At 44.5% G+C, this 26,875-nt stretch overlaps 1 protein-coding gene across 1 annotated transcript in view; it reads left to right on the top strand.

Annotated features, from left to right (window-relative positions):
- LOC147623016 (26S proteasome regulatory subunit 4 homolog A-like) overlaps positions 1–24,488 on the top strand; it is a 54,607-nt gene extending 30,119 nt beyond the window's left edge. The window contains exons 2-6 of the mRNA XM_086821031.1: positions 169–414; positions 18,835–19,004; positions 19,393–19,609; positions 19,703–19,843; positions 24,138–24,488. Of these exons, the coding sequence (XP_086677157.1) occupies positions 169–414; positions 18,835–19,004; positions 19,393–19,609; positions 19,703–19,843; positions 24,138–24,221 (858 nt within the window). The 3' untranslated portion in view covers positions 24,222–24,488. The remainder of the gene's footprint in view (positions 1–168; positions 415–18,834; positions 19,005–19,392; positions 19,610–19,702; positions 19,844–24,137) is intronic.
- Positions 24,489–26,875: the final 2,387 nt, after the last annotated feature.

The following is a 26,875-nucleotide window of genomic DNA, read 5'->3' as shown; positions in this document are numbered from 1 at the left end:
CATTTATAAAACCTCATCAAATGATACAGACACAAATTCTAGCTGCATGTCTATTAGAGTTCAAAACTGCATGTTCCACCTCTACTGAGGGTGTAGGCTCTTGGTGTTTTGTACACACGTGTACATTTTTCTGTCTTTTGAACTTAAGATTATTTGGTCCTTGTACAGGTTCTTTCTGTTGTTGGCCTTCTGCAAGATGAAGTAGATCCAATGGTTTCAGTGATGAAGGTTGAAAAGGCACCTCTTGAGTCTTACGCCGACATAGGAGGACTTGATGCACAAATTCAAGAAATAAAAGAAGCAGTGGAGCTTCCCTTAACTCACCCTGAGCTATATGAGGACATTGGTATCAAACCACCTAAGGGCGTCATTCTGTATGGAGAGCCTGGTACAGGCAAAACCTTGCTGGCCAAGGTAAAGGTCATCCAGTCACTGCAAAGATTCTTTTAACTTTAAACTGCTAAACTCGCGATATTGTTCTTTTTGTTCTGTTACTTGTTGTTGCCTTTCATTTTCCCAAGCAGCTAAAGCTTGACCATAATCTAGTAACCGTCCTTGGTATGCATTTTTGTGAGAAACTATGCTTTTAGCCTGTCACTTTCTTGCGTTTTCAGGGCTCACATGGGCCTAAATATATCAATTGTTCTAACCCCACATCATGTGTCAAATGTGCGTGACAGATTCCTTGAAAGACTGAAAGACTCCTGAAATAGACATCAATATTTGCCCCTATTGTTTCTAGAATCTTTTAATAGAAATAACAAAATGTTCAATGTAATGGGGTTGCATATACTACCATAAAAGCAGATAATTACTAAAAGGTAAAGAGACAAAAAACCTGACACCTTAAATCTATAGAAGGGGTAAGAGAAACATCAGTGAACTAGAGATGCATGGGCATTGCATGGCAAGGAAGAGGACCTATCATCTTGATGCAACAGTATGCAGGCCACTAGGGCATGGAACTTACCAGCTTTGGCCAAAATTGTGACACTTCTACTCCAAGAGTGGCACGAGGCAGCCGACCATTGGTTGAGACTGGCGCAGAAGGACAGTAGGTGCGTAGGCAGGCGCTTGTGGGGCCTCATACAGGCAGCGCACATACATGGGCAGAGTCTATAACTAATAGGGAACCCGGAACAATAGACCAACACTTCGAATACCAGACACAGCATGAAAAACAGAGCGGAAGAACGATAAACAATATAATAACACTGCACTGAGCCGGAACGGCCGGCCCCCCATAGGAACTTCTTTATTGAGAGAGAAGCATTTACAATAAACCAAGGTGCGGGTGCATTCAACATCGGATTTTCCAACCAAGCATTAGCAAATCTCTTGCCCAGATATCTGTTCAATGCCAAGATAAAAAAACAGCACCAAAAAGCCATCTGAAAACTCTCTCAAAACAGTCCCATGAATCAACTCATAATCAGTCCATGAAACAGTCCGCTACGGAGCCAAAATAGCCCCAAACTCCGCAACAAAACAGCCCCAAAACAGAGCCTCAAATCAGCCAAAATAGCGCTGTCCCTGATTCCTCCAAAACAGCCCCAAATCTGCGAGAGAAAGGGCCCTGTTTGACACCACATGTGTGGGCCTGGGTCCTGTATGGCTGTACAACTGTTGTACAGTTGCTGAAAACAAGTGCTGCTGTACGGCCAGTGCAAGGCCCTCCAGGCTCCAGCTGCTGTACCTGCTGGCGGCTGTTGTTCGGACAGCACAAGGAAAGAACCCTGCTTGTTTGCTGTACGGCCAACGCACAACCACCCACATCAGAGTACGGCTAGCGCAAGCGGAGAGAGGGAAAGGACTGCTGCTGGCTGGAGATAACAGGTCCCCTGCTGACGATGCCAAAAGAGAAGCCCCCACTCAGCTTTAAGAGAGTCGTTCTGCTCTATATTTGGATTTGTTTTTCCTTTTTGCCAAAATAGCTGAGTCGTTCTGCTCTATATTTGGATTTGTTTTTCCTTTTTGCCAAAATAGCTGAACTTGCCCAAAAATATCAACTTTATGCTTTTCGGAGGCTTGTAGCTCAAGTTTCATGTAGGCTCCTCTTTTTGTCCACTTGTCCATGCCCAAAATAATAATATGTCTAGTCCTTCATTAATGATGTGTGAACATATTTACTTATAAGCATTATAAGTCACTTTATTGATAAAAATCCCATGGTGCTCGTGTTGCATAGCCATCTTTCAGGCCAAACTTTGCCAGTAAATGCTTTAGGTTTCTTCGCTGGAAAATCCCCGTCACACCTTGGCTCCGCTCAGTGTGTGAAACATTGGTCAAGACTAGGGAAGGGACCAAATGGTGACAGAGTCGGGCTTGGCCTGGGTCAGGCGGACAACACACGTGAACACCGGTAATGGATGTTGTGGGAACTTGCACAAGTCGTGGAGATTTTACCACTATTTTCGGTGCTCTTTTATAAAGTCATGAAGGTGGGCGACAGAAGGAAAACGACAACCAGGGATATGTATATATATGTGCCCAACAAGACCGTTGGAATCATGTGCTTCTCAGTGTAGGCCTTGTACATAGCATTTCTCTACATGTAGGTTGGCCAAGGAGATCTTCTGAAGTGTTTGGCTATGAATAGCGGTTTGAATTCTGAGCCACCCTTTATACTAGAGTTTTAGTTGTATCCTTTCTTCTTGGACATAATACAGACATTAGTTTAGGTCTCGTGTGTGCTCACTGCTGTGTGTTGTTTCTGCTGCACTTCTCTCTATCTATTTTGCATAGAGGCACAAGTCTTCAGTTGGTACATAATACAGATGGTAGTTCAGGACTCTTGTGTTTGCTATGTGTTGTTTCCACTGCATGCTTCTCTCTCTCTCTTTTGCACACAGGCAGAAGTCTATAGTTGGTATCAAAACCTAAGAAATTTCCAATTTTTTTCTTTTCGTCTCCCGTGTGGCGTAGGCCGGCTGGTTAGGGTAGAGCCCTAGTCTCCAAGAGTGCACAAGTTGTTGGGAAAAGTCATCCCTCATCCCACCCACCCTCCTTGAGTACCATTAATGAATGTTGTCGAGAACTTGCACAAGTCGTGGACATTTTACTAATATTTTGGGCGCTCTTTTATGAAGTCATGAAGGTAGCCCACATAAGGAAACGACGACCTGGGATAGGTATTTATGTCTCCAACAAAATCGTCAGAATCATTTGCTTCTCGATGTAGGCCTTGTCCATAGCATTACATGTGGGTTGGTCAAGGAGATCTTTTGAAGGTGTTTGGCTATGAACACTGTTTGCATTCTTAGCCACTCTTTGTACTGGATTTTCAGTTGTATACTTTCTTCTTTTACATAATACAAACAGTAGTTTAGGACTCTTGTGTGTGTTGTGTTGTTTTTGTTGCACTTGTCTCCACATAGGCCATGGTAACTGTGAAACGTGTTTCAGCAGCCCTGAAATGTGAAACCTTTGAAATGCCTGAAATGTTTCGAAGTTTCACTGAAACACTTGCCTGAAATGTGCAGTTGAAACGGCTAATTTTTCCTTGTTCTTTCTGGGGTTTTTTTCTAATACTTATATCTCTTGATTATATATATATACACACAGGCATTTTGGTCCGTACTTGTTTGGGGGTAAAATGTTTTGGGTTGAAACTCCACGTATCGAGTTCAAACATTTCGGGGTCGAAACGTTTCGTGGTGACTCTAGGCACAAGTCGATAGTGTTACATGCGGAAGGTCTGGGAGTCTTCTTTCAGCCCTAAACACCATCTTGGAACATGCTGATGCAAAATTCATATAGAAGAGAGAGAAGAGAGAGAGAGAGATAGCTGAGTATTTAGGATATTCTAATGTACAAAAAGGTAGTACAAATCTTGCGGCCCTTGGTTGTCTTCTTGAAAAGGGGTAAAACCCAATGCTGGACTGAATAATCTAAAATGATGAGCAATATTGCCTTATATAGGCCTTGGAATAAATTGATGGATTGGCCAATTGTTGGTCGACTAGGTCCAGGACAGATTCCATCTTTTTTGTTGCAGTCGACAGGTGTTTTCAGCCTTCCAGCCCTAGCCAATAGCCTCTCTTATCCACCACCAGTCTCTCCCTGCCCACAACAGCAACCTCTGCTGGAAACTCAGGTTCTGATCTGTGTCTTTATCTTGTTGCCTCTTCAGGATTAGCCAATGCATGTCTTGCACATGGCATTCCCCTCTGCTAAACTTGATGGGATTCCAACCTTGGATGACTGTCATCATACCATTATCGATTCACCGAGTCCCAACCTGTCATCCTTCCCTTCCTGGCAACCTTTTCATTGAAAACCCGGCCTGGTCTCCAAATCCGCTCCAACTTTGATAAAGATCTGTGGATTTGTTCCATCTTGTCTCCTTTCCATTCCTGCCCTGTCCCTGAACGTTGTCTTTGGTCTCCTTTCTTGAATATTGAGTCTGGCACTCTCACTCCACTCCCTTGGAACCGTTGCCTGAAAGCCTTTCTTGGTGTGCCCCAAGTGGCACCCGACTTAGAGGATTGACATTCCCTTTGGTTTTGTGGAACACCACCAACCAACCTCGTGGGAATTCTTCCATGTCTTGTGTTTCTTTCCTTGGGCCTTGTACTTGTGCACTTTCCTGTACCTTGGACCTGCGCACCTTCATTTGGGAGTGAATCAGGGTTTTAGCCTTGTTGAGCTTGATGCTTTGATACCAATGTTACATGTGGAAGCTTTGTGAGTCTTCTTTCAACCCTAAACACCATCCTGGAACATGTTGATGCAAAACGCATACAGAAGAGAGAGAGAGAGAGAGAGAGATAGCTGAGTATTTAGTATATTCTAACGTACAAAAGGTAGTACAAATTTTGCAACCCTTGGTTGCCTTCTTGAAAAGGGGTAAAATCTAATCTACACCTAAATCTAGGACTCAACCCAATGCTTGACTGAATAATCTAGAACGATGAGCAATATTGCCTTTTATAGGGGCCGACTGGTAGACGGCCATGTCCAGGACAAATTCCATCTATTCTGCTGCAACCGACAGGTGTTTTCTTTCTTCCAACGTTGGCCGATAGCCTCTCTTGTCCACCACCAGTCTCTCCCTGCCCACAATAGCAACCTATGCTCCAAACTCAGGTTTTGATCTGTGTCTTTATCTTGTTGCCTCTTCAGGATTAGCCTTGGGATTAGCTAGTGCATGTCTTGCACATGACAGATGGTTGGTATCAAAGCCTATGAAATTGCCAATTTTTTGTCACCCATGTGTGTAGGTTGGCTGGTTAGGGTAGAGTCCTAGTCTCCAAGAGTGCACAAGTCGTTGGGAAAAGTCACTATTTGGGTTCTTAATGGTGTATATTTGCACCCCTCATCCCACCCACCCTTCTTCAATGTCAAGGGTTGCAACCCTCGCCATCTCTTATTGATCACTATTTCTAGCTCATCATGGATTCACAAATCATTGATTGCTTCTTCGCATGAAGGCGTCCATGGAGGAACAATAAGCTCTCTTGTTTGGATAGAGTGGTCATGGTGTGGGAGAGTTCCAAGTTTGGAAAAAGCAACCCTCACACAGGCTAGACAGCAGGTCGTTTGTCCATGAAACCCTAGCTTTGTACCCTTGGTTGTTGTCTCAAGCATGAAGGTAATCATGATATCCTTTGGGGGTGTGTTTTTGTCGGCGTTGTAATCATGCGACAAGGTATCCGTAGGCTTGTTATCTCAGCATAGAACATCCGGGTGATGGGCGATCTTGTGTGCAACAAAGGGCGCCCATAAAGAGGCAACAGAGAGGGCGAACTGGGTGGCTTGTAGGTGACCTGCAATAGTAGGTGGCCAAAGAGTAGCCATGGTAAAGCAGGCGGGTGTGGACTAGCCACGAGGAAGGCAGGTTCGGCTAGGGCTATGGCCCAAAGCCAACCCATAAGGGGCTGGCTATGTAGGTCGGCTGAGTTGGTCTAGGATCAGCCTTTGTATCTATCAGGCAACATGTTGAATAGGGCATGGTCACCCGAAAAAGACTCTGATTTGCCAACTTTTGGCCAAGGGCGGCCTACGTGGATAGTGGGGGCAGCGTTGCTGTTGGAGAATAAGCCTTACCCAAGTATAAAAGCATAAAGGCATGTGCACACACTCTTATAAAAGAGAGAGGATAAAATCTAGAAAGTAACCACAAGGCAAAAGTCAAAGGGGCATCTACCTCTGCTAGAATCAAGAAGTTGATTTAGGAAAAAACGTGGAGAGAATCATGGAGCCACCCACTCACACCTAATCGCTCACCTGATCACAAATGTGAAGCTATATTAGCAGCATGTATGGAGGCTATTTAAAGGCACTCTTCTCAATGATAATCAAGAAAACATTTGAATCATTTTGCCAGTCTAGTTTTGAGTCGTGTTCTCTCTCTCTCTCTCTCTCTCTCTCTCTCTCTCTCTCTTTTCCATGGCTTAGTATATCCACGGTACCATTGTATTACTTTTGGTCTCATAGGCCCTTGGGGTCTTCTGTAGACGTTAATATAACTTTCTCTCTCTCTCTCTCTCTCTCTCTCTCTCTCTCTCTCTCTCTCTCTCTCACATCCATAGCCATCTTTCTCCATGATCCACCATAGCCTTCACTTTATTGTTTTCTATAGATGTAGGGCAACATGTGCAAGCTGGGCAGCAATGCAGGCAGTGTGTGTAGGCCAGAGCAGCAAAGTAGCGCTTTGGGTAGGTGGCAAAAGTCTGAGCAGTTCGAGTAGGAGTTTGGGTAGGTTGCATAGGTTGGATAGATTGTAATTGCCCAAAGTAGGGCTTAGCACAATCTTGTCACACACTTCAACTATCAATACTATTAAACAAGATGAAATGACACAACCAAATGAGATAGCAATGCTGTAATTTAGGGCCGAAAAGGGCCGACCCCTCTTCTAATATGTTTGTATTATCAAGGATTTCTCAAGACACAAGCTTCATGGGCATCACATGCTAGATTTCCAATGACATCCATGCAATGAAATGTCACGTGCATCCTGCACTTGGATGCCATGTAGACATATTTGTAGAGAAGGTACAGGACCTGGGATAGAAAACTGGTCCCATGTGAGTTCGGTCGGGACAAGTCAGCTAGGGTTCCATCCGAGTTGTCCGAGGTCAGATGTGCATTGTCCTGCACATGCGTCCAAGGTCAGGTGTGCATTGTCCTACACATTAAACAGTACCAGTCCGCGCTGTGAGTCTCCCTCTAGAATGATGTCAGTCGTCCTGTGTATTTGGTATGATACTGGATGCCAGATCACTGTGTAGACAGTTAGGGTTTGCATATAGGAAAGGGGCTAGCCCATAGGGCTACCCCAAGGACAGATATGGGCATGGGGGAGGTGTAGAATCACCCCCATAGGGGCCAGGAAGGCCTTGGTTGTGCGCACTAGCCATGGGATGGCCATGGAAGGGCTGTAGGACAGCCCTAGGGCTCTTGGACAGGTAGCCAACAGGGTACACAGCCGTAGAGGACTGTAGGCCAGGTGTGGGGCAGCCCACACAGGCTGCCCAGCAGCCAGAAACAGAGGCGCCTGATGGCCAGCAGCCCATTTAGGTGATGCGCAGGTTTTCTAGCATTTAATGCTGATTTTCTAGTTGTGGGTATTTTTCAGTCAGCCGACTGGTTTTATTCCAGCCGACTCGCATCCTAGAGGGGTATAAATACCCATTGCATATTTCAGTCCATTCATCTCATAATTCACTAAGTGCTGAAGCTGATCAAAGGGCCAGGACAGCCAAGGACAAGCTAACGCAGAAGGGGTGAAGGATTGAAGGTCAAGGGCAGAGATCTATCTCAGCCAAGAAGGTTCAGGTTCAGTCTTTTATTTCAGTTTTGCATCATTCTAATAAAAGCAAATACACCATTCGTGGTGGGGGTCCTACAGAGGGTATTCGGGACCCAATACTGTGTCCTCTTCTCCCTCTCCCTCTCTCTCTACCCTGACACAGGAGGGGGTTACATACAGAGACCTGGATACATGGATGTGTATATACCTCACAGGCCCGAGTGGCGATTGGCCAGCTCAAAGTGTCATCACACCAGCTTGAGATTGAGGCAGGTAGGGCAGCACGGATCCCCAGAGCACAGAGGATATGCAGACTATGCCAGGAGGAGGTTGAGAGTGAGGAACATTATGTATGCAGATGCAGAGCATATAGTGTCATTAGAGAGAGATACACCACCATCTTCAGTGGACATCCCTCACTCCGCCAGATCATGGAGTCCGCAGACCAGTGCAGATTTGGCCAGTTCTTGTTAGAGACACAACGCCGCATAGAGACACTGATACAGACTCATACCACAGGGAGAGGTGGGCGACAGCTCCAGCTCACTGATTTCTTCTAGAGATCTATCCCAGTGCCTACCTTGACACAGGAGGGGGTTACACTTCAGCGCACTGTGGACCTCCGAGCCAGACGGAGACCGAGAGCACCAGGCTACCAGACTCCTAGACTACATCAGAGGGAGATCACAGAGATATGGGCTTGACATCAGCACCATATCCAAGAGCGGCTAGCTCACTTACACTCACACTCACACTCGGAGATCATGCTCCGAGGTATTTTTGCCTCGCCATCGCCTATGTATCACATATTACACCCCCATTATGGTATTGGTTGGAGCTAGACAGATCTGCATTGCATTCTTGTATACCCTACGCATATAGGTTGCATACTGAGCCTCTAGCAGTAGTGCTCCATCCATCACACCCCCCCACTAGCTCAGTACTTTCATACTTTATTTCATGTTCATTTTGTCCTTTTTTTTTTGGACATCCAGAAGACATTGACAGTTGTACATTGATTTGTCTCATAGGTCGAGTTCGGCCTCTAGTAGACATTAGTATAGCTTTCTTTCTTTCTTTCTTTCTATCACAGATCTCAGAGAGGGACAGATGAGGGATGGAGGCAAATTGAGAGACCACTGATTATGATGATTGCTCGCATGATTCGGAGCAAATCATCAGTACCACCTAAGATTGTTTGGGCTGAGCTGGGTGCCCCATCAGTAGTAACCGAGGCCCTATTCTAGGCAGTTACCTTTTTACAGTGGCTATGGAAGCTCCCTCAGCAAAGGTACTCCCGTTTGGCATTGACCTCATCCATACAGTTGGCAGAAGATGCAGATACTTATTGTTGGTACGCTCAGACGAGATCATGGTTTGACCTACATGGTTTGCGGATAGAGGTACTACCACCCTTTCAGTACAGTCTGGATTGTCCATTTTTGGATCTCACTCGCTCAGAGCAAAACCGGGTGATCAGGATGGATATCATCAGAGTGGACACAGAGAGGACATGGACTAGTCCCCTTGAGCCCTTGGGCACGAAAATGGCTCATTTTCTACACCTCTCACCGGATGATTTTATCACCTGCCCGGCGTACATGGATGTACACCTATCACATGGGATACGTTGTGCCATTGAACAGATCCGGACCTCATCACACTAGCTGCAGATTGAGACAGGGCGATATGTGCGTCAGATCGTGGATGACCGCATTTGTCAGCTATGCTACCAGGAGGTAGAGATAGAGGAACACTACATTTGCTGATGTACAGTCTACTATGAGATCCGAGGGAGGTATCACTGCCTCTTCCGAGAGGCTTTTGGGCCGTTACGCAGGGTCATGGAGTTTAAAGATCAGAGATGCTTGGGATTGTTTCTACTTGAGCTGAGGAGACACAGAGAGACCCTCTTGGCAGACTGGAGGCCGAGCCATGATGTACCTAGACAGAGGACCCTGACAGATTTCTTCGGCACCAGCACCAGCACCAGCAACCCAGCCCACACACCTCCTGATACCTCCTCCATTGGGCCATCAGGGCACCGACCACGCTCCCAGGGAGTCACCACTGATAGAGCAGTTATCTTATGTTGTGCTTGTCGGCCACGCCCACCGGGATCCCGACCACGACATCCTCAGCATCGCCAGATCAGAGCCATTATTGCTCGGCATCGGAGGCGCCTACCTTGCTTCTACGACCTCTCCATTCTAGACAGCCCCATGGCGGAGATACTTGATCTAAGGAGAGGGCAACACTTCAACTGATCAGCATACATGGATCTACCTGATATACATTTTTCAGTATTTTCCAGTATTTTCTACTCAGTATCATCTCGGAGTCTTACAATTCTGCTCTTATAACTGTAGGACAATCAGTTTATTGTACTTTTTAGTCTCATTTAGTTGTTCTCTTTGATGAGACACCAACTTCAAATGTACTCTTAGTTTTGGTCTCATAGGCCACTATGGCCTCTTAGAGATGTTAATATATCGTTTCATTTCTCTTTTTTTTTTGCACATCTACATTCAGGTTTGTGCGTAAATTTCGTCGTGACAAGTGTGCTGTTTTTCTGAGCATTGAGGTTACCGATCTCCCCCAAAGCTTCCGCATGCGACATGAAAACATTTGCAAACATGTTTTATTGAAGTAGAGGTTGATTCCACAGCTTTTGTCTCGTGAAGAACCTCACTCCCCAATCCCTAGTGTCTTGCCACAAGCAGCTATGCTCCACCGGCATCCATATGCAAGCATGTGTGTGCTAGGCTGAGCCATAGAAGACCTTAATGGTCAAGCACATGGATGAAGAGTAGGTAGAGAGAATTTGTGAAAGCCCTTACTGCCGAATTTTCTGGTTATGAGAGAAAAAATCAACTTTTGATCAAATTGTCGGCGATAGAAATGCTCCAAAGCATTTCCAGCATCTACATGTCCAAGGGAAAGCAGTTGAAAAGGACTCCCAAGGGCTGGACACTCATTTGCCGGCTGTTCCAAGAGTTGGAGAAGCAAGAAACCATGCGAAAAGGTATGTCTGTGGATTGGTAATGCTCAAAATTGCTCCCTTTTTCTTCCTCATGAAGTCTTTTCCTTGAAGGGAGGGAGAGGATAAGCTTTTCCAAATGGATAGTGGGTGGCCATTGGGCCACGTCAACAGGAGCCGCCTCTCCCATAAGTGGAGAGGATGCCCAATAAGCTGTCCGCACTCTTTTACTGAAAAGAGTACCTGATTTACGAGAGTTTGGCTGGTTACTGTCACCTCTTCTCTCTCTTGTTGAATTGTAGATTTCAGCTTTGCGGAAACGGCTCCAAGAGGGTTGGACGAGGTGGCCTTTTGAACATAAGCTCACTCTCTTTTTCCCTCCATCACATCACCTTGATCAATGAGAAAAGAGGGCGCCATCTCGCTTGGTTTGACACCCAATTCAAGTGCAACAGTTTCCAATGCATTAGATGGTAGAGTCTTATATCCTTTGCTTTCTGAGCCGTATTCCACAAAAATACATTTTACCGCCTTATTATCGAACCTATTGTGTTGTTGCTCAGGCACAAGAGCATAAGCAAGACAGCCAAAACACGTAAATGAGCCACAGATGGCTTCTTGCCATTCCAAGCTTCATAAGGGGTAATTTTCTGCTTGGCCTTATTGGGGCATCTATTTAGCACATAAGTGGCACACATAACTACCTCCAACCAAAAAACATGAGGCAAATCTTGGTCTTTAACCATGCAACGTGTCACTGTCACCAGCTTGGACATTTTCCAGTATGAATGGGGTCTGGTGGACTCCAGGATGTCTAAATATTTGGAAAGTACAAGCTTTGGGAATGGGGGATTATCTTGGAATACAAAGGACCACACTCCTAAAATTTAGGAGAGTTGCTATTTTGGCCCGACTCCGATGGAAATTCTGTTCGCGTCATCCATCGTTGGTTCCGTACGTCGTACGGCCGAAACCGTACGCACCTGCCGTACCGTACGGAATGATTTTTTTTAAAAAATTATTATTATTATTTTTTGGGTTTCAGTCTTCTAGAGAGCCATTCATCGCGCTTTGCAGCCTATAGGGAGCTGTTTGTCAGGAGCGTGTGCACTTGCCATTGCCATATTAGGCAAGCGATCATATTGCCTGATGAGGAGGAGGCAATCTTCATGGAGCTCTATAGTGAGCCCATGCCATGAGTTTTTGGCCTATCCTTTTGTAGCAATTTTGTACTCTAATGGCATGATGACATTATGTTCATGGTTCTACTATTTTGTAACTTCTTGTCTACAATTTTTAAGTTTAGGAAGTATTTTTTTTAAAAAACGTACTAATATCGTACCGTACCTCAAAAAATTTTAAGGTACCAATTAGTACCGTATTTTATTGTACCGTACCGTATCGCACCTTTCGTACTAACTAACCATGGCGTCATTACATCTCGAATTGAGCAGATACCAAGAGTTGGCAAAGTGCCTATGACAGAATGTCTACCAGTTGGGATATTTTTAGAGAGAAAGTTTATCGAAAGACCCATCTCTTAGATTGGGACATGTGGAAAGAAAGTGGACCAAAGTGAGACAAGTGGCCTGACACTTGTTAGAAAGTGGATCAAAGTGAGACAAGTGGCCTCACACTTGTCACTTCAGTTATTGTGTGGCTCTCCACTTGTCATTGTAGTCTTCTCTTGCCATTTTAGCTCATGGGAGGCCCAAATCTAGAAATTGGAGCCCTCTCTCTCTTCATTAATGGAGGCTCTCTTGCTGCACACTAGCCTCTACCACCGTTACAGGCTGTCCTAATGATGACTACTCTCTTTCTCTCTCTCTTGAAGGCTGCCCAAGAAGAATACCGGTTGTTGGGGACTGTTTTGGAGGCTTCCATCACGAAGAAATACTGAAGGCAAGGGTATTTAATCATTTATTATGATTTCTAGCCATTGTACTTGTTGTACCAGTCCTTGTACCTACTATACTAGCCACTGTATTGGCTGTACCAGTCCTTGTACTTGTTATACTTGCGTGTACCAGCCACTGTATCAATTGTACGAGCATTTGTTCTTGCTGTATCTATTGTACCAGCCATTGTATTGGCTGTACCAGTCCTTGTTCTTGTTGTACTTGCTTGTACTAGCCACTATGCCAGTTGTACCAGCCATTGTACTGGCTATACCAGCCCTTGTACTTGTTGTACTAGCCATTGTTTCGGCTGTACCAGCTCTTGTACTTGTTGTACCAGCAATTGTACTTGTTGTACCGACTGAATGGAGAGTTGTACTTGTTGTACTGGCTTTATTACATGAAGACCCGTGGTTTTTGGGGAAGAATCAATACCCACATGGAGGTATATGGATTATATTGTTGGCTCGGTATTTCTACAGCCTGTGTTCTGGCTTGGTTGCCTCGTGTTGGGCTGTGTTATGGCATTTGTATATGGATAATCCGGCATCCCCTGTGGGGAGAGTAAGGCCCTCAAAGCTTGTACATGATATTATTCTCCTTGGGTAATAAAATACTCCAAGGGAGGGGTCGGTCCATTCCGGCCTCTATGCAGTGTCACATGTGCAAGGTCCGTTTTTAGCATTTGTGGACGTTTTGTCCAGCTTTTATGTTTTATGCAAAGTGATGATGGATATGTGTTAAGGCTGTGGCCATGTTTAAATGTTTTAATATGCATTGATGGTATCAACAAGTGTGTCAAAGGCCTTAGTCACCTGGGCACTCTCGCGAGTTTCAGTCACCTCCATGAGAGAACTGTTCTTCGTCTCAACCACACTGTATAAGGCACTGTGCATTGATGTTTTATGCCTCTTTCTACCATATATACATGAAACTCCTTTGACATATTCTCCCCTCCTCGATGTGTACGATGAGTGTCAACTTTACATCATGACACATTTTCAGCCATAGAAAGAAAGTGTTGAAAGCATGTAAAAACCTTTGACTTTGTCTTCAACGGATACACCCAGATGTGCGTGGAGTAGTCATTAATAAAAGTCATAAAGTAGAGATATCCCCGGATCGATGGTGTCCTCATGGGATCACATACATCACTATGTATAAGTTGTAATGTTTGGATAGTCCTAACTAATCCATTTTTCGGAAATGATGCCCGTTTCATCTTTCCCAAAATGCACCCCTCACATACATGTTTGATGGGGGCCTCGAGCTTTGGTAACTTTGACACCAACTCTTGTCTTATAAGGTGCAATAAACTACAACAAGCAAGTGTCGATCCACCGGGAACGTGGGGAGAGTAGGGATCTTCATGTGCTTCTCAGCCATCTCAAGCAAGTCTCATGGAGAGATGGATTGTGCACAATGAATGCCCAATCATCGTGTGCATAGTTCGCCGACTCCTTCTTTTCAGCACTTGGTGTTGATGCATCAGCCACAGCCATGCTTAACTCTTTCTTCGTCTTCTTCTTCTCTAGCCTTTTTCTACATTCATTGATGTAATTGTGTGGCTCGCGACGACAGTAGTTGCATTTGTCTTTCTTCTTAAGCTTATCACCTCCCTTCATGTCATCCTTTCTAGAAGACCGGGCTGATTCTGCCTTTCACTTCGCCTTGAGAAAAGGCTTTGTCTTTACTCTTTTGATTGGCAATAAATGCCTGATCTCCCACACACACAGTAGTTCGGTTTTACTGAGATTGCTCTTCTTGCAAGAGCGTTGCAACCAACTCATGAAAAGTAAGGACATTAGGACTACTCATCATCATGAGTCGAAGTGTATATAGACAATCAAATCCTAGTATGAATCCAGTAGAGCTGTGAGAATAGTAGATACCAAAAATTTGTCTAGATAGACCTCATCGATACATGCTAATAGATCAGGATGTCATATAACTACTGTAGCAGAGGGTGGGATGATCTTCATCACTTTGCCGAGTTGAATCATCCAAATCTTTCCATTGTACGAAGAATTTTGTAATAATCTTCTGTCGAGTTTCTTTCTGTTGAACATCAAGAATCTTCTTTGGAATCAAAATTTTATGTTCATCTTGGATCTTTGGAGCATAATCTAAAACGTCGGTAAATAAGAATTTTCTTGTACAAATTTCTTGATCCATGATATGTGAAAAGTCGGATGAATTTTTTCTCATATGAAGGTGGTAAATCCAACTTATAACTCAAAGGAGAATTTTTCTTGATAATCTGAAAAGGACCAAGTAACGTAGTCGTAACTTTGGAAAAATTTATTTCATTGTTTTATATTGATGAGGAGCCATGAACAAAAGAACCATATCATCTTCTTTGAACTCATCATGCTGGCGACGTCGGTTAGCTACTTGTTGATATTGTTCTTGAACTCGAACTTGAAGAAGAACTAACTGATCCGCTAATGCCACCTTGTGTTGAAGAACAAAGCTGGATTACTCAATTAGTGTATAACCATAAGCGGCTTGAAAAGGACTCATATCAATTGTTGTATGATGAGAATTGTTGTAAGCAAATTTTGTAAATGGTAGATAATATCTCCCAAGATGCTAAGTGAGACTGAATATAATGTTGGAGGAGCTCTTCAAGAATTTGATTAACTCTTTCAGTCTGGCCATCTATATCTGGATGATATGATGAACTGAACAACAAATTTGTGCTAGGTGACTTGTAAAGTGAAGTCCATAAATGTCTTGTAAACTTCGGATCTTGATTTGAAATAATAGACTTTGTCAATCCATGTATCTTAAAAAAATACTAAAGAAATAATGAAGCAACCGGAGCTTGAGTTGTCTTCTTGTACGGTAAAAAATGTGCCATTTTGGAAAATCTGTCAACCACCACCATTATCTGTGTATTACCTTTTGAAGAACGAGATAAAGATGTAATGAAATCCATATTGGTACTTTTCCAACGTCCATTTGGCACGGGAAGTGGTCGCAGAAGATTAGCTGGAGCTTGTCTATTGGCTTTTAGTTGCTGACAAGAGAAACATGTTGTAACAAACTTTATAACATCTTGCTTCATTTGAGAGGTCAATAACAGGAAGTTGTCAGTAATCAATAGGTCTTGTTGATACTGGGATGAAATGCATAAGGAACCTCATGATGTTCCCTCACCAAGAGTTTACGCATACTTGTGTTATGAGGACACCCAAAAGGTTTGATACCAATGTAAGATGCAATTGGTATGATTGTGTAACGCACAACAAGACATTTTTTATACCTTTATGTTAGTGAGCATGAAGCAATCCACTTTAATTTTTATTCACAGGAGATAGAGCTGAAGAGAGAGAGAATGCAGAGATGACACCGGATTGGGTTCCAATCTACCCACTTAAGGGCCCCCTCTTGCAAGCAGTAGTATTTGGTTTTTGACTTCAGAGAACTTCTGTTACAATGTGGAAAACTTATTGAGAATGATGACGGAGAATGCCAAACGCAAGGATGATGTTGACCAAACGTCTGAACCATCAAACAAGTTGAAGACGAACTTTGAAGCTTGGCTGAGAATGATGTATGCACAAGACATAAGTCTCAAGCACACATACTTCTGCACTAATCTATGACTGAATTGGATGAAAAATGAGATGAATTTTTCTATGGACTGAGGGGTTGCTTATATATGGGTTTTTCTGCTGGTTGGTGGATTCATGTTGTTGTAGCTAGGTCTAAAATGCTCATGACTTGCTGAAGATGGTCATTTAATTCCTGGCGCCTTCACATGTGATGCGCTTGTAAAAGCTGCTGGCCAACTGCTTCTTATCAACCTCAACTGGCTGTCCCATACTGCCAATACTGGCCGACTAGTAGATTTGGGGCTGCCTAGAGCTGGCCGGCTAGGCACCAAGGGGCTGCCTAGAGCTGGCCGACTAGGCACCAAGGCCCTTTTTGGTGGCCCCATGGGCTGCCCATGTGTAATGTAGCATGCGTTGAGCTAGGATTGTGTGAAACAATGGGGCCTTTTCTTTAAACTTGAGTTTAGTGAGTTTAGCAATCCTTTAAAACAACATACATGAAACTGAAAATAGGTGTAGAAGAGTCGACACCGGGTCCCGAATTACCCATTGAAGCCCCCCCCCCCCCCCCCCCCCCCCCTTGCAAGCAGGAGTATTTGCTTTATTTCTTCTTCTAGAGAACTCTAAACAAGCTGAATTGTGTCCACAAGATTGATCAGACAAATTGACTGGCTGGGCACCAAACGCAAGGACAAAGCAACCGGACGCTGGGCAGAACTGTGCATAAGCTTTAGGCGTCTGTGAAGCTATCTTCGAGAGTAATACACCGTCCTGAGACTGAGGGAAGGTGTGTTGCAAACTCCTGAAGAGACTGAGCTTCTTTGCCTTGGACTAAGAGCACAAGTAGGCTGAAGGTATGCATAGGCACGAGCCTAAGCATACACGCGTGAGTGCTGATGTTGATCTCTGAATTTCTGAATGAATATTTCGGACTAAATTTGCTCTTGCCTTTTTATATGGCCTGTGGGTGCTGGTCGGCTGCGTGTAGAGGTTGTTGGCCTGCAGGACTGCTCACGACTGCTACAAAATGGCATTAAATGCCTTGAACGCTGAGTCGGCTGCTGGTGTGTCTGGTCGGGCTGCTGGCCGACTGGGTCCCCAAGCCCATGAAGGGCTGTTGACTGGTCTAATAAGCAAGTCAAGGAGCTTGACTACCCCTTGCAAGGCTAGCCAACACTTGGGCTGCCTTAGGGCTGGCCCCCTTCTACATGTGATGCAACTATATGCCTATCATGCAACTAATGCTACGGTTGACCTCTACATGCTCCTGAATGATGAATACTTGCTGAATTCTCCACAGTGGGTTAAGAGGACTGTCTTTGACACTGGGAGGCTGACCTACGTAGCTCGTGCTTGACATGTTTCGGACTGGGCTCACAAAGGGGTCACGGCATACGACAAGTAAACCTAAAAGGTATTACATTTGTACATGATTCTTGCACTGTTGATGAGCCAGTTTGTCACCGTGTACCACAGTGCATGGGTGCACGTGACATGTAAGGTGAATTTGGGCATGTTCTTGGATTCATCTAGGTATATCTTTATGCTGTATTAGCAGACATGCAAATTTCACATTGTGAAGTTTTTGTCCAAGTTGCAGCCAGTTGATATTGTGTTAATTCTTTCTATCTTTAGTGGTGCATATGCCCTATCAACTACCTTTTCGCTGTAATAATTCTTTCTATTTGTTATGATCCCTAGTGCTAGGCTTCATTATGGCTGAGTCTGCCCTGCATCGTCGGAGCTTTGATAGAAACTGAGTACATAGACCTTTGTATGAATGTATGCTCTTATGTGTTTGTGTGTGGGTGCGTGGGGTGTGTGTGTGTGTGGGAGCATATATTGATACCAAGTTCTACACCCACTATTGGGCACTGATGCCGTTAGTGGGGATGTCGTAGTATGTAGTCCATAGTATGCATGATGGAGTTGATGGTTAATTGTCTTGTGGATGACTACCATGAGGTTATAAATTGCACTTTCTTATAAGGTGAATTTGGGCATGTTCCTTCATCTAGGTATATATGCCCATGTGTAAGCCCAAATGCTGGCCATAAAATAGGCCTGGCCTTCTACTATAAATGTTTGTAAATGCTTTATATGCTCCTAACCTAGGCTGACCTAAGTAATGATGCCTTTATCTACTCTAACCTTTGCTTGTGTACCACACATCACCTCTTTTTTAAATCCAACTTAGAGATGGCCATTTATGGGTCAGTCTACCGTTGATCTTTGTTGAAGAGATAGTGGTATATCTCTATGCACGAATTTGCCTCTATGATTATTGAATGTCATGGCAGGGAGTCCATACTATGAAGTGTAAAGCTTTATGAGTAGACTTTCAGGCCTTAAGTTTGCACGACTTTTATGCTTGCGAAGTTCGGGATATACTTTTTTTATTACATAGCTGAGTGGTTGTGTGTTATAACCTTTTGTTTATCTTCCTTCATTAATAATGCTTTAATGATGTTGGTGTCACAGAGAAAGTGTTTTGGTCTTTGTGAGGAAAGGTGACACTAGACTGGTTTGTCATGACTCATAAGTGATATTTTGACTTTCGTGTCATTCAAGCGTGTATATAGATGCATCTATTTAGCACTAACCCAAAGATAACGATTGTTTTGTTGTTATCTTTGACAGGCTGTTGCAAATTCCACATCGGCAACCTTCTTGCGTGTTGTTGGTAGTGAGCTTATTCAGAAATACCTTGGAGATGGGCCAAAGTTGGTTAGAGAGCTTTTCAGAGTGGCAGATGATCTTTCCCCTTCAATTGTGTTTATTGATGAAATCGATGCGGTTGGTACAAAGCGGTATGTATCCTATTCTGGTTTATGAATAATTATTGTAAACTTGGCTCAAAATTCTTGTATGCCAATGTTTTCTATTTGTATGTATGTATGCATGTATGCATACACATATATGCATATGCATTATGTATGTATGTTTACTTTCTTATTGCTACTTCAGCATCATGGTATGTGTGCACACATTGATACATTTGTATGGCATGTGTGTATGCATGCATGTAAGTGTGCATTATCTATGCATGTACGCATTTTGCAATGTTAAATTATTTATGTGTAAGTAGTGTATTTATATAATTTTAAGTAATGTATGTATGTGCGTATGCATGATAATAAAATATGTATTGTGGCTTATTTAAGGCTGACTAATCAAAGTTTAGCATCTTTTTTCCAGCTATGATGCCCATTCAGGTGGAGAGCGGGAGATTCAGCGCACTATGTTGGAGCTTCTGAATCAGCTTGATGGGTTTGATTCAAGAGGAGATGTGAAGGTTATTTTGGCTACCAATCGCATTGAAAGCCTCGACCCGGCACTTCTCCGACCTGGCAGAATTGATAGAAAGATAGAATTCCCACTGCCGGATATCAAAACGAGAAGGCGCATTTTCCAAGTATTATATTTTTAATCGCTGTTTTAAGGGGCATTCATAATACTGTAATAGCATTCCTTGTAAGGCAACCCAAATGACTGCATCTTTCTGCAGATACATACTTCGAGAATGACTTTGGCTGAGGATGTCAACCTTGAAGAGTTTGTCATGACCAAAGATGAATTTTCTGGAGCTGATATTAAAGCAATCTGCACTGAGTCAGGGCTACTTGCTCTGAGAGAACGACGGATGAAGGTACATTTTCAAAAGTGTACTTGTGAAAGCTTGCATTTGATGTCTGATAGACTTTCATGAAGTTCAGATCACATTTTAGTACTGTAGTCTCCTTTGTCCAAGTTGCAGGGAGCTGGTGCATGCAAATTATTTGTATTTAGAGTGGTACATTGACCTGATCTGCTGTCCTCTTTTAAGAGTGTGCGGGTGTGCTTTTAGCAAGTCAAAATGGAGCATCAGTTTTTGGAGATTACACTAGAGGACAAGTCGGTATCCAAGTGCTCTGTATATGTCTCCATCCCAGAATGCTCAGAGGTTGTCCTTAGGAGGATTGTCATTTAGAGGTCCCTCCTTTCTCATTTTGTAGCCATTGGTCCTCTGAAAATACTGCCAAGAGCTGTCGACAGTCATCTGCTGATGTGAGATCAGGTGAAGACAATGCATCTTCTATTGTGTATGCTAGACGACATCTCTTGTGAAGGCAAAGTCAAACACAGTTTTCACGTTAAAGGATGGCTGCAGACTCTCGTTCTTAGCACTATTGTTGGGGCTGCTCTTTAGCAAGGGTAGCGTAGCTTTGGTGGCACTGCAACAAGGTAGAGGAGGCGGTGCTGTGGTGTGATGGTGGCAAGGAGTAGCGACGTGAGCCAATAACGTAGCTGAAGAGAGGGTGGTAGTCCTCGTGGCTTCACGAGGCAACCAGAGATGCGCTAGAGTAGGGACGTAGTAGCTCTATTATGAAAGGGACGTAGCAAGCCGAGAGGCAAGGCCAACCATAGAGGGCAATGTGGGGCAGTGTAGAGGAGAAGGTGGAGGTTTCAACGTTGTTCGCTTAGCCAAAAGGAGCAGGAAGGGGCTCACAATGGGGTCACTTCATACAACAAATATTCCTAAAAAAGGAAAATCCTATTGTATACATGTTGCACTGATGTAGAGCCAGTGTGTCACATAGCACTCTAGTGCAGGGTGCACCTTATCCCTTTTTGTTTGTAGCTGAGGCCATGAGTAGTTCTCTCTTTGCCCAGGAGACCGGGCTTCGGAGATCGCGTCTTCCAATCCGCACGCAATAGGAGCTGCTTAATTCTGAGTTCGCGGATGACACAGCAACATACTTGTCTGGGGATGAGGGGAACCTCTAGAGATTCGCCGAGGCGATAGAGATCTTGTGTCGTGCATTTGGAGGGTAGATCAACTGGCACAAGTTGTGCGGATGTTGGGTTGGCTCATCGCTCGCCCCAACTTGGCGTCGAGTTGAGGCTTTCCAGTGGGTCCCGAGGCGCACTCCAGTTCGTTATCTTGGATGCTAGGTGGGCATTGATACCTCCCTTGAGTAGCAGCTAGCCCCTCTTCTTCGGAGCATTCGGAAGAAGCTGTTAGATTGGAGTTTAGCCAGGCTTTCTTTAATTGGCCAGTTTGTGGTGGCGAACTAGGTTCTTCTTGCCACCATGTCGTACATCTTGCGAGGCCCTATCCGGGGCTTGTATTGGCTAGGCTCAGTGGTTGATCCACAACTTTCTATGGGCTTGCAAGGATGGGAGGCTTGCCCGAGCTAAGGTGGCATGGGGAGTGATCATTCAGGAGGGGGCTTGGGCATCACCGACCCCTCCATTTAGAGCCGCCTCTTGTGCAAGTTGATTGTTCGGGGTGGCGAGCCTTGGAAGGACTTCCTCTTTGCTAGGATCTTCGACCGCATCTCGATTTTGGGAGGCCCTTGGCCTCAGAGCACGAGATGGATTTTCAGGGAGACGTGGGCTCATGGCATTAGCCTATCATTTGACAATGGATTTGCATCTAGTCTCTTGCATGCTTGGGATTATCTCAGGCTGGCCCTTCAGTAGTCAGATTGAGTAGTGCCTGAGGAACGTCTCCGACAGCCTATAATTTGGAACCCCTTGGTCCATTTGCCTAGTGGTCACATGCTTGGGGCTCGCCCACACATACCGTGGGGAGCTTTGAACACGGGTCCGATAGGTCACTTGGAGATTGTCTTACATTCAGACTATTGTCCCTAGAGGGCCAGGAGAGGGACCCTACCAAGATCTGCGGGCGGTAGGGATAGACTCAGCCTTGACATCGACTCTTCTATTCCTCCAGAGTGGGTTGGCCCCAATCTTGGACCCTCCTCCCCTTCAGTAGTGGCAGGGAGTGTTCACTAGGCATGATATACGCTCGGCAGTTTGTGGCGTGGATGTGAGCTCCGCCTTACTCACCTTCTCTATTGGATCTCATGGTAGACTCCCCTCTTGGAGGATTTTAGGGGAAACACCTTGCAGAGAGTGAGGGTGATTGGTTTCGATGCACATGAGTGGCACATTGACACTCCACTGGCCAAGGTGGGGAGAGAGAGACTCTAGTGCTTGTGGGTTTGGGAGGGCTGGCCTCTCACGTGCCTCTAGTGATGGAACTTGGGGGAATGGACATGGCATGATTGAAAGGATAGGGAGGAAACTCCAAGTACCCCTTTTTTTGCATATACTGCATGGCTGGGCCGTAGGCTTCAAATGCCAGAGTTTGATTGCACTCTAGCAGTAGTAGGACACTAGTAGTCCTAGGGCCTCTCGCCTCACCTTCTCTTTGATTTCTGGAAGAGGCTGTGGGATAGTTTTCGGCTGCAGAAGATCACCACTCTCTTTATGTGGCAGCTGGCACATAGGAGTCTGACTATTGGAGGTAGGTCAGCATTATGTCCCAGGTGTGGCCATCCCCAAGAGTCCCAACATTGTTGTCTTTGGGATTGGCTGAAGGTTCAGCAGGTACGGCAACGGATCCTCCACATCTTTACTATATACAAGGCCCCTTCCCACACTATTACGTGGGGCACTGTTGCTTGGACCACTGAGGCTGAGGCCGTTATGGCATACGAGGAGGGTGGTGGGGGACTAGCCCTTCAGGTCTCTCACCTTCGTATTTCTACACTGGTAGTCCTAGCCCTATCTATTGGTCATTGGACTCTAGGTTCTTGCTAGAGATGGGAGATTTGCAGTAGTATTGCCGCATGGCACATCTGGAGAGCTCGATGCAGTGAAGCCATTGAAGGCACCCGCACCCCACTAGCGGAGTCCATCAAGAGCATTTGGCTTGATATCATTCATACCCTCCGTGGCCAATGGGGGAAGCTTTAGGGTGGTTAAGACCACGTGTGGAAGTGCCGGGAGGCCTTCTTGAGGATCCGACGTCAGGGTCCCTTTGTCACTGACAGTGGTGGTGAGCCCACTTGGCACTACAGATGAGATGTGTGGTTGTTTTCCCCTCCCCCCATCATATGAGATAGCCTTCTCCTCCTAGCTCAAGGAGATGAGCATCCTTCCCCCTTTTATGTTTCTTGACTCTTGCTCCCCAAGTGGAGCAGAGTTTGTACTTAGCCATTATGGCTGTTTTTTTTTTGGTTAACTGTTAGAAAGGTCTTTTTCCCAAGGGAAAAAAAAGGGTTCGAAGATCTGGAACATCATCCTGTTGAAGGTAGCCGGGGCATATGTAAATCCAAATGACATCACAAGAAATTCGAACAAACCGAATGAAGTCTAGAAAGCTGTCTTCTGAATATCATCTGGATGTATGCGAACCTGATGGTATCTGGATTTCAGATCTAGCTTGCTAAACCACTTCACCCCTGTGAGCTGATCCAACAAGTCATTAATGCGGGGCAGCGGGAACTTGTTTGTGACATTGAGCTTGTTGAGCGCCTGGTAGTCCCCACATAGAGGCATACTCCCATCGTCCTTCTTGACCAAGAGGACTGGAGCTCCAAACGGTGAGAAGTTTCGACTGACCAAGCCTTTGGCTAACATTTCCTCTGGCTGCTGCTTGAGCTTTGTCATCTCGAGACGAGTCATCTGGTATGGGGCACGAGATGGGGGCTATGCACTTGGAATGAGATTAATGTGGTGGTCCTTGGGCTGTGTCGGAGGTAACTCCTCAAGCAAATCGGCACTGAACAAGTGTCCATGCTCGTCCATAATGTGCTGTCTATCTGCGAAGGGTTGATATAAGTACAACAGGGCCTATGTGAGATGGTAAGGACTCCCAGTCACCTCTGAGGAGTTGTCGGAAGTATCCTGGAAAGTCAACCTGTGCTCCTTGTGGTATACCACGCCCACATGATCATACAACCATGTGTGGCCTAGAATAATATCCACTTGATCCAAAGGCGCCACCTTGAACGTGCGACTTACAGAAAACTCCCTGAAAGCTAAGTCTCCATCTTTGGGACTGGCTGAAAGAAACGAGAGAGAGAGAGAGAGAGAGAGAGAGAGAGAGAGAGAGAGAGGGTGCTAAGTTTCTCTTTACCCATTTTGTTGATATTGTGCTATCACAGGTTACACAAACTGATTTTAAGAAAGCCAAAGAGAAGGTTATGTTTAAGAAGAAGGAAGGTGTACCTGAGGGATTGTACATGTAGATTATGGAGATCATGGCAAAATAAGATTTAAACTTGTTAGTCAAGGTATGCTGGACTTGGACAGCTTGACAGGTGGAGAACTGGTTTATTTCCTGCTGACCACCTTGTTTTGTTGTGACTTTGGTATGCAATCTTCTAACTAGCCTGAAAGCCTTACAGGTTTAGAAAGACATATGTAGAGGAGTAAGAACCGTGGGCTTTGGAAAGACTTGCTTACAATTTATAGTCTTTTTTTGAAATATCTTCGAAATGAATATTTTCTCAAAACAGTTCTGTACATGAGCTATAGTAGATCTGAGTTGTGTAATTTGTTTTAAGTGCCGTTTAGTAGCTTGGATTGATAGCATCTTGATCTTAACACTCGGTCTGCAAGTGTAATCTACGAGTCTTCAAGATGTTTTGTGATAGCTCTTGATCATGTCATGTCATGTCAGCACCAGGTGACTAGCCAATACAAGCCCATATCGTGCTTTAAACATTTCTTAAAATGTTTATGCCATGTTGAGCTGAAATGGAAAACAGATTTTAACACCCTTCTGAGTTTTGGCCAAAGAGCGTCGGGTTTTCAACCTGCAAGCATATGGTTGTTTGCTGTTTAGGCCTAGATAGATTCCAAGCTAGATGGGATGTGTGCCTCAATCACAACTGGCAGTTGGCATCTAAATTTAGCATTGATGTCTCTGGTGATCTGTTGTGCCAGGGAGACTTTGTGCTCATGGTAAACCCATAGAAAATAACAGAGGGGGCTAAAGGGATGGGAAAGATTGATACTGTTACAAAAGGGGCTATTGAGGCTTGTTATAGATGCTTTGAGTCCCTCCCCATAGGGCCGTAACTGCTCCCTCCCAGATTGGTACCGTCCACTATCACGACCAACTTAGTCTACCCCTTGGCAGGACAACTGGAGGAGGGGTAAGCCGACTCAAAGAGGACTCCCTCCAGCTAGCTAGACCTTGTCTCCCTCATCAATCAGCCTTCCATCCTGATCAGCAGCAGGTGCTATATGCTCTTCCGCCTTGTTAGGGAGCACCTACTACCCGTGAAAATGCCCTGTTCAACAGCTGTTTGTGTCCTGGAATGGCCTCGATGCATGGATTGGTTGGTGTGGTAACTTGTGGTGCAGACGAGTGGTGACCTTGATGTGCTTGAGATGCGACACTACTTTTGAGTTTTCGTCAAGGAGAGATCAACATGGTTCTTCATCATCAAACGACTTTGGAGTGCATGAAGACTTTTCAAGTTGGGGATTTTTGTCACGTGAATTTGTACTAAATTTATGTTAAGATCGTGAGAAGACTACAAATCTATGCCACTAGGGAGAGCTTGGATTGGTTGAATCTCGTCATATGGAATAATTGGATCAGAACAACGGGGATTGAGGTGTGCACATTACTGGAGGGTCATATTTTAAGAGTTTTCTTCTTGGCTTTTTTAGAGACCTGGTTGTCCCCCTCTCATAATTCAAGGAGTCATCATGGGGTTTCCAGCTTTTTACTTTTGAGACTCTTCTTCATCTCCTCTTGCTCTCTCTATCTCTTATCATCGGTCATGCTTTCAAGCACGCACTTTTTCTTGAACAGATGAACTCTTACAGTATCAACCAATTTAAAGTGGCTTGTATTCAACTTTTGTTTAGCCGCATGTTGAAATATCAGTTTGACGTTAAGTCATTCATCCCATATTGAAATATCTCTGATTATTTTTGTAGCATTAAGCTTCTCTTGCTTCTCAATTTTAGAACGCTACTCTTGCTCTACTATTGTCTTATTGTAGATAAGAGGGAAAAGAGTGCCGTCATCTATTCCCTCATGAAAAGTCATATAAGTGAATTGGTAAGACCAAATTCTCTTTCAGCCAAATGTCGTTAGCAAGATTGCTGTTAAACATGACCTCAAGTCTATGCAACCAAATACACCACAAAATTTTAGTTCTCAAAACTATCCATAACTCCACGGTGCATCCAATGCTATCTCCTAGTAACAAAATTTTCAAGCCTAAGGAGTAACCATTCCAATTCTGAATGCATCTGGCCAAGGTATTAAAGCACATTTTTGCAAGGGGACATTGAATGAAGGTCCACCAACTCATGGCATCTGTGACATTTCCTATCTCCAACATTTATTGTGAGTGCTTTTTGCTGTGTCCAAAGGGCTCTGTGCATGATCAACCAAGTCATACTTTCTTAGGTTCCACATATTCAGATTTTAGCCTGACACTTGGCCTACCGGGTAAGGACTACTAAACACCCTTGAGTGGATTGCGGGTGATTCAAGCACAAACAAGGCAAATCAGGGTTGCCCAAAGCAAAAGAAAATTTTGGTTTTTTGCAAGCTTTCCATTGGAGCTTGAAAGCAGTGATGTATTGTGCAAATGGATGCAATCTAGCAAATAAACATGTATGTCACAAGGATTAATGTATTGGCAATTCATGTGCGAGCCCTACATTGAATTTGGAGCCAAGTTGATGCATTTATGCGAGAGGAAAATCACTGGTTTGAAGCCTTCACAAAAATAGAGAAGTGATGTTATTTCATTGTGGATGAAATTAACGCCAGTTTCTTGGGAAAAATCCACTCAATTGGTGTTGGGAACTCACCTATGCTCTCAATAGTCACTATAATCATCTGCTTACCAAACAAAAAGTACCATTGAGA

This window comes from Cibotium barometz, chromosome 27 (assembly GCF_041138505.1).
Source record: "Cibotium barometz isolate CiBa-2024 chromosome 27, ASM4113850v1, whole genome shotgun sequence".
NCBI lineage: Eukaryota > Viridiplantae > Streptophyta > Polypodiopsida > Cyatheales > Cibotiaceae > Cibotium > Cibotium barometz.
Note: the sequence above shows the minus strand (reverse complement) of the source record. Positions and strands in the feature narration are given on the sequence as shown.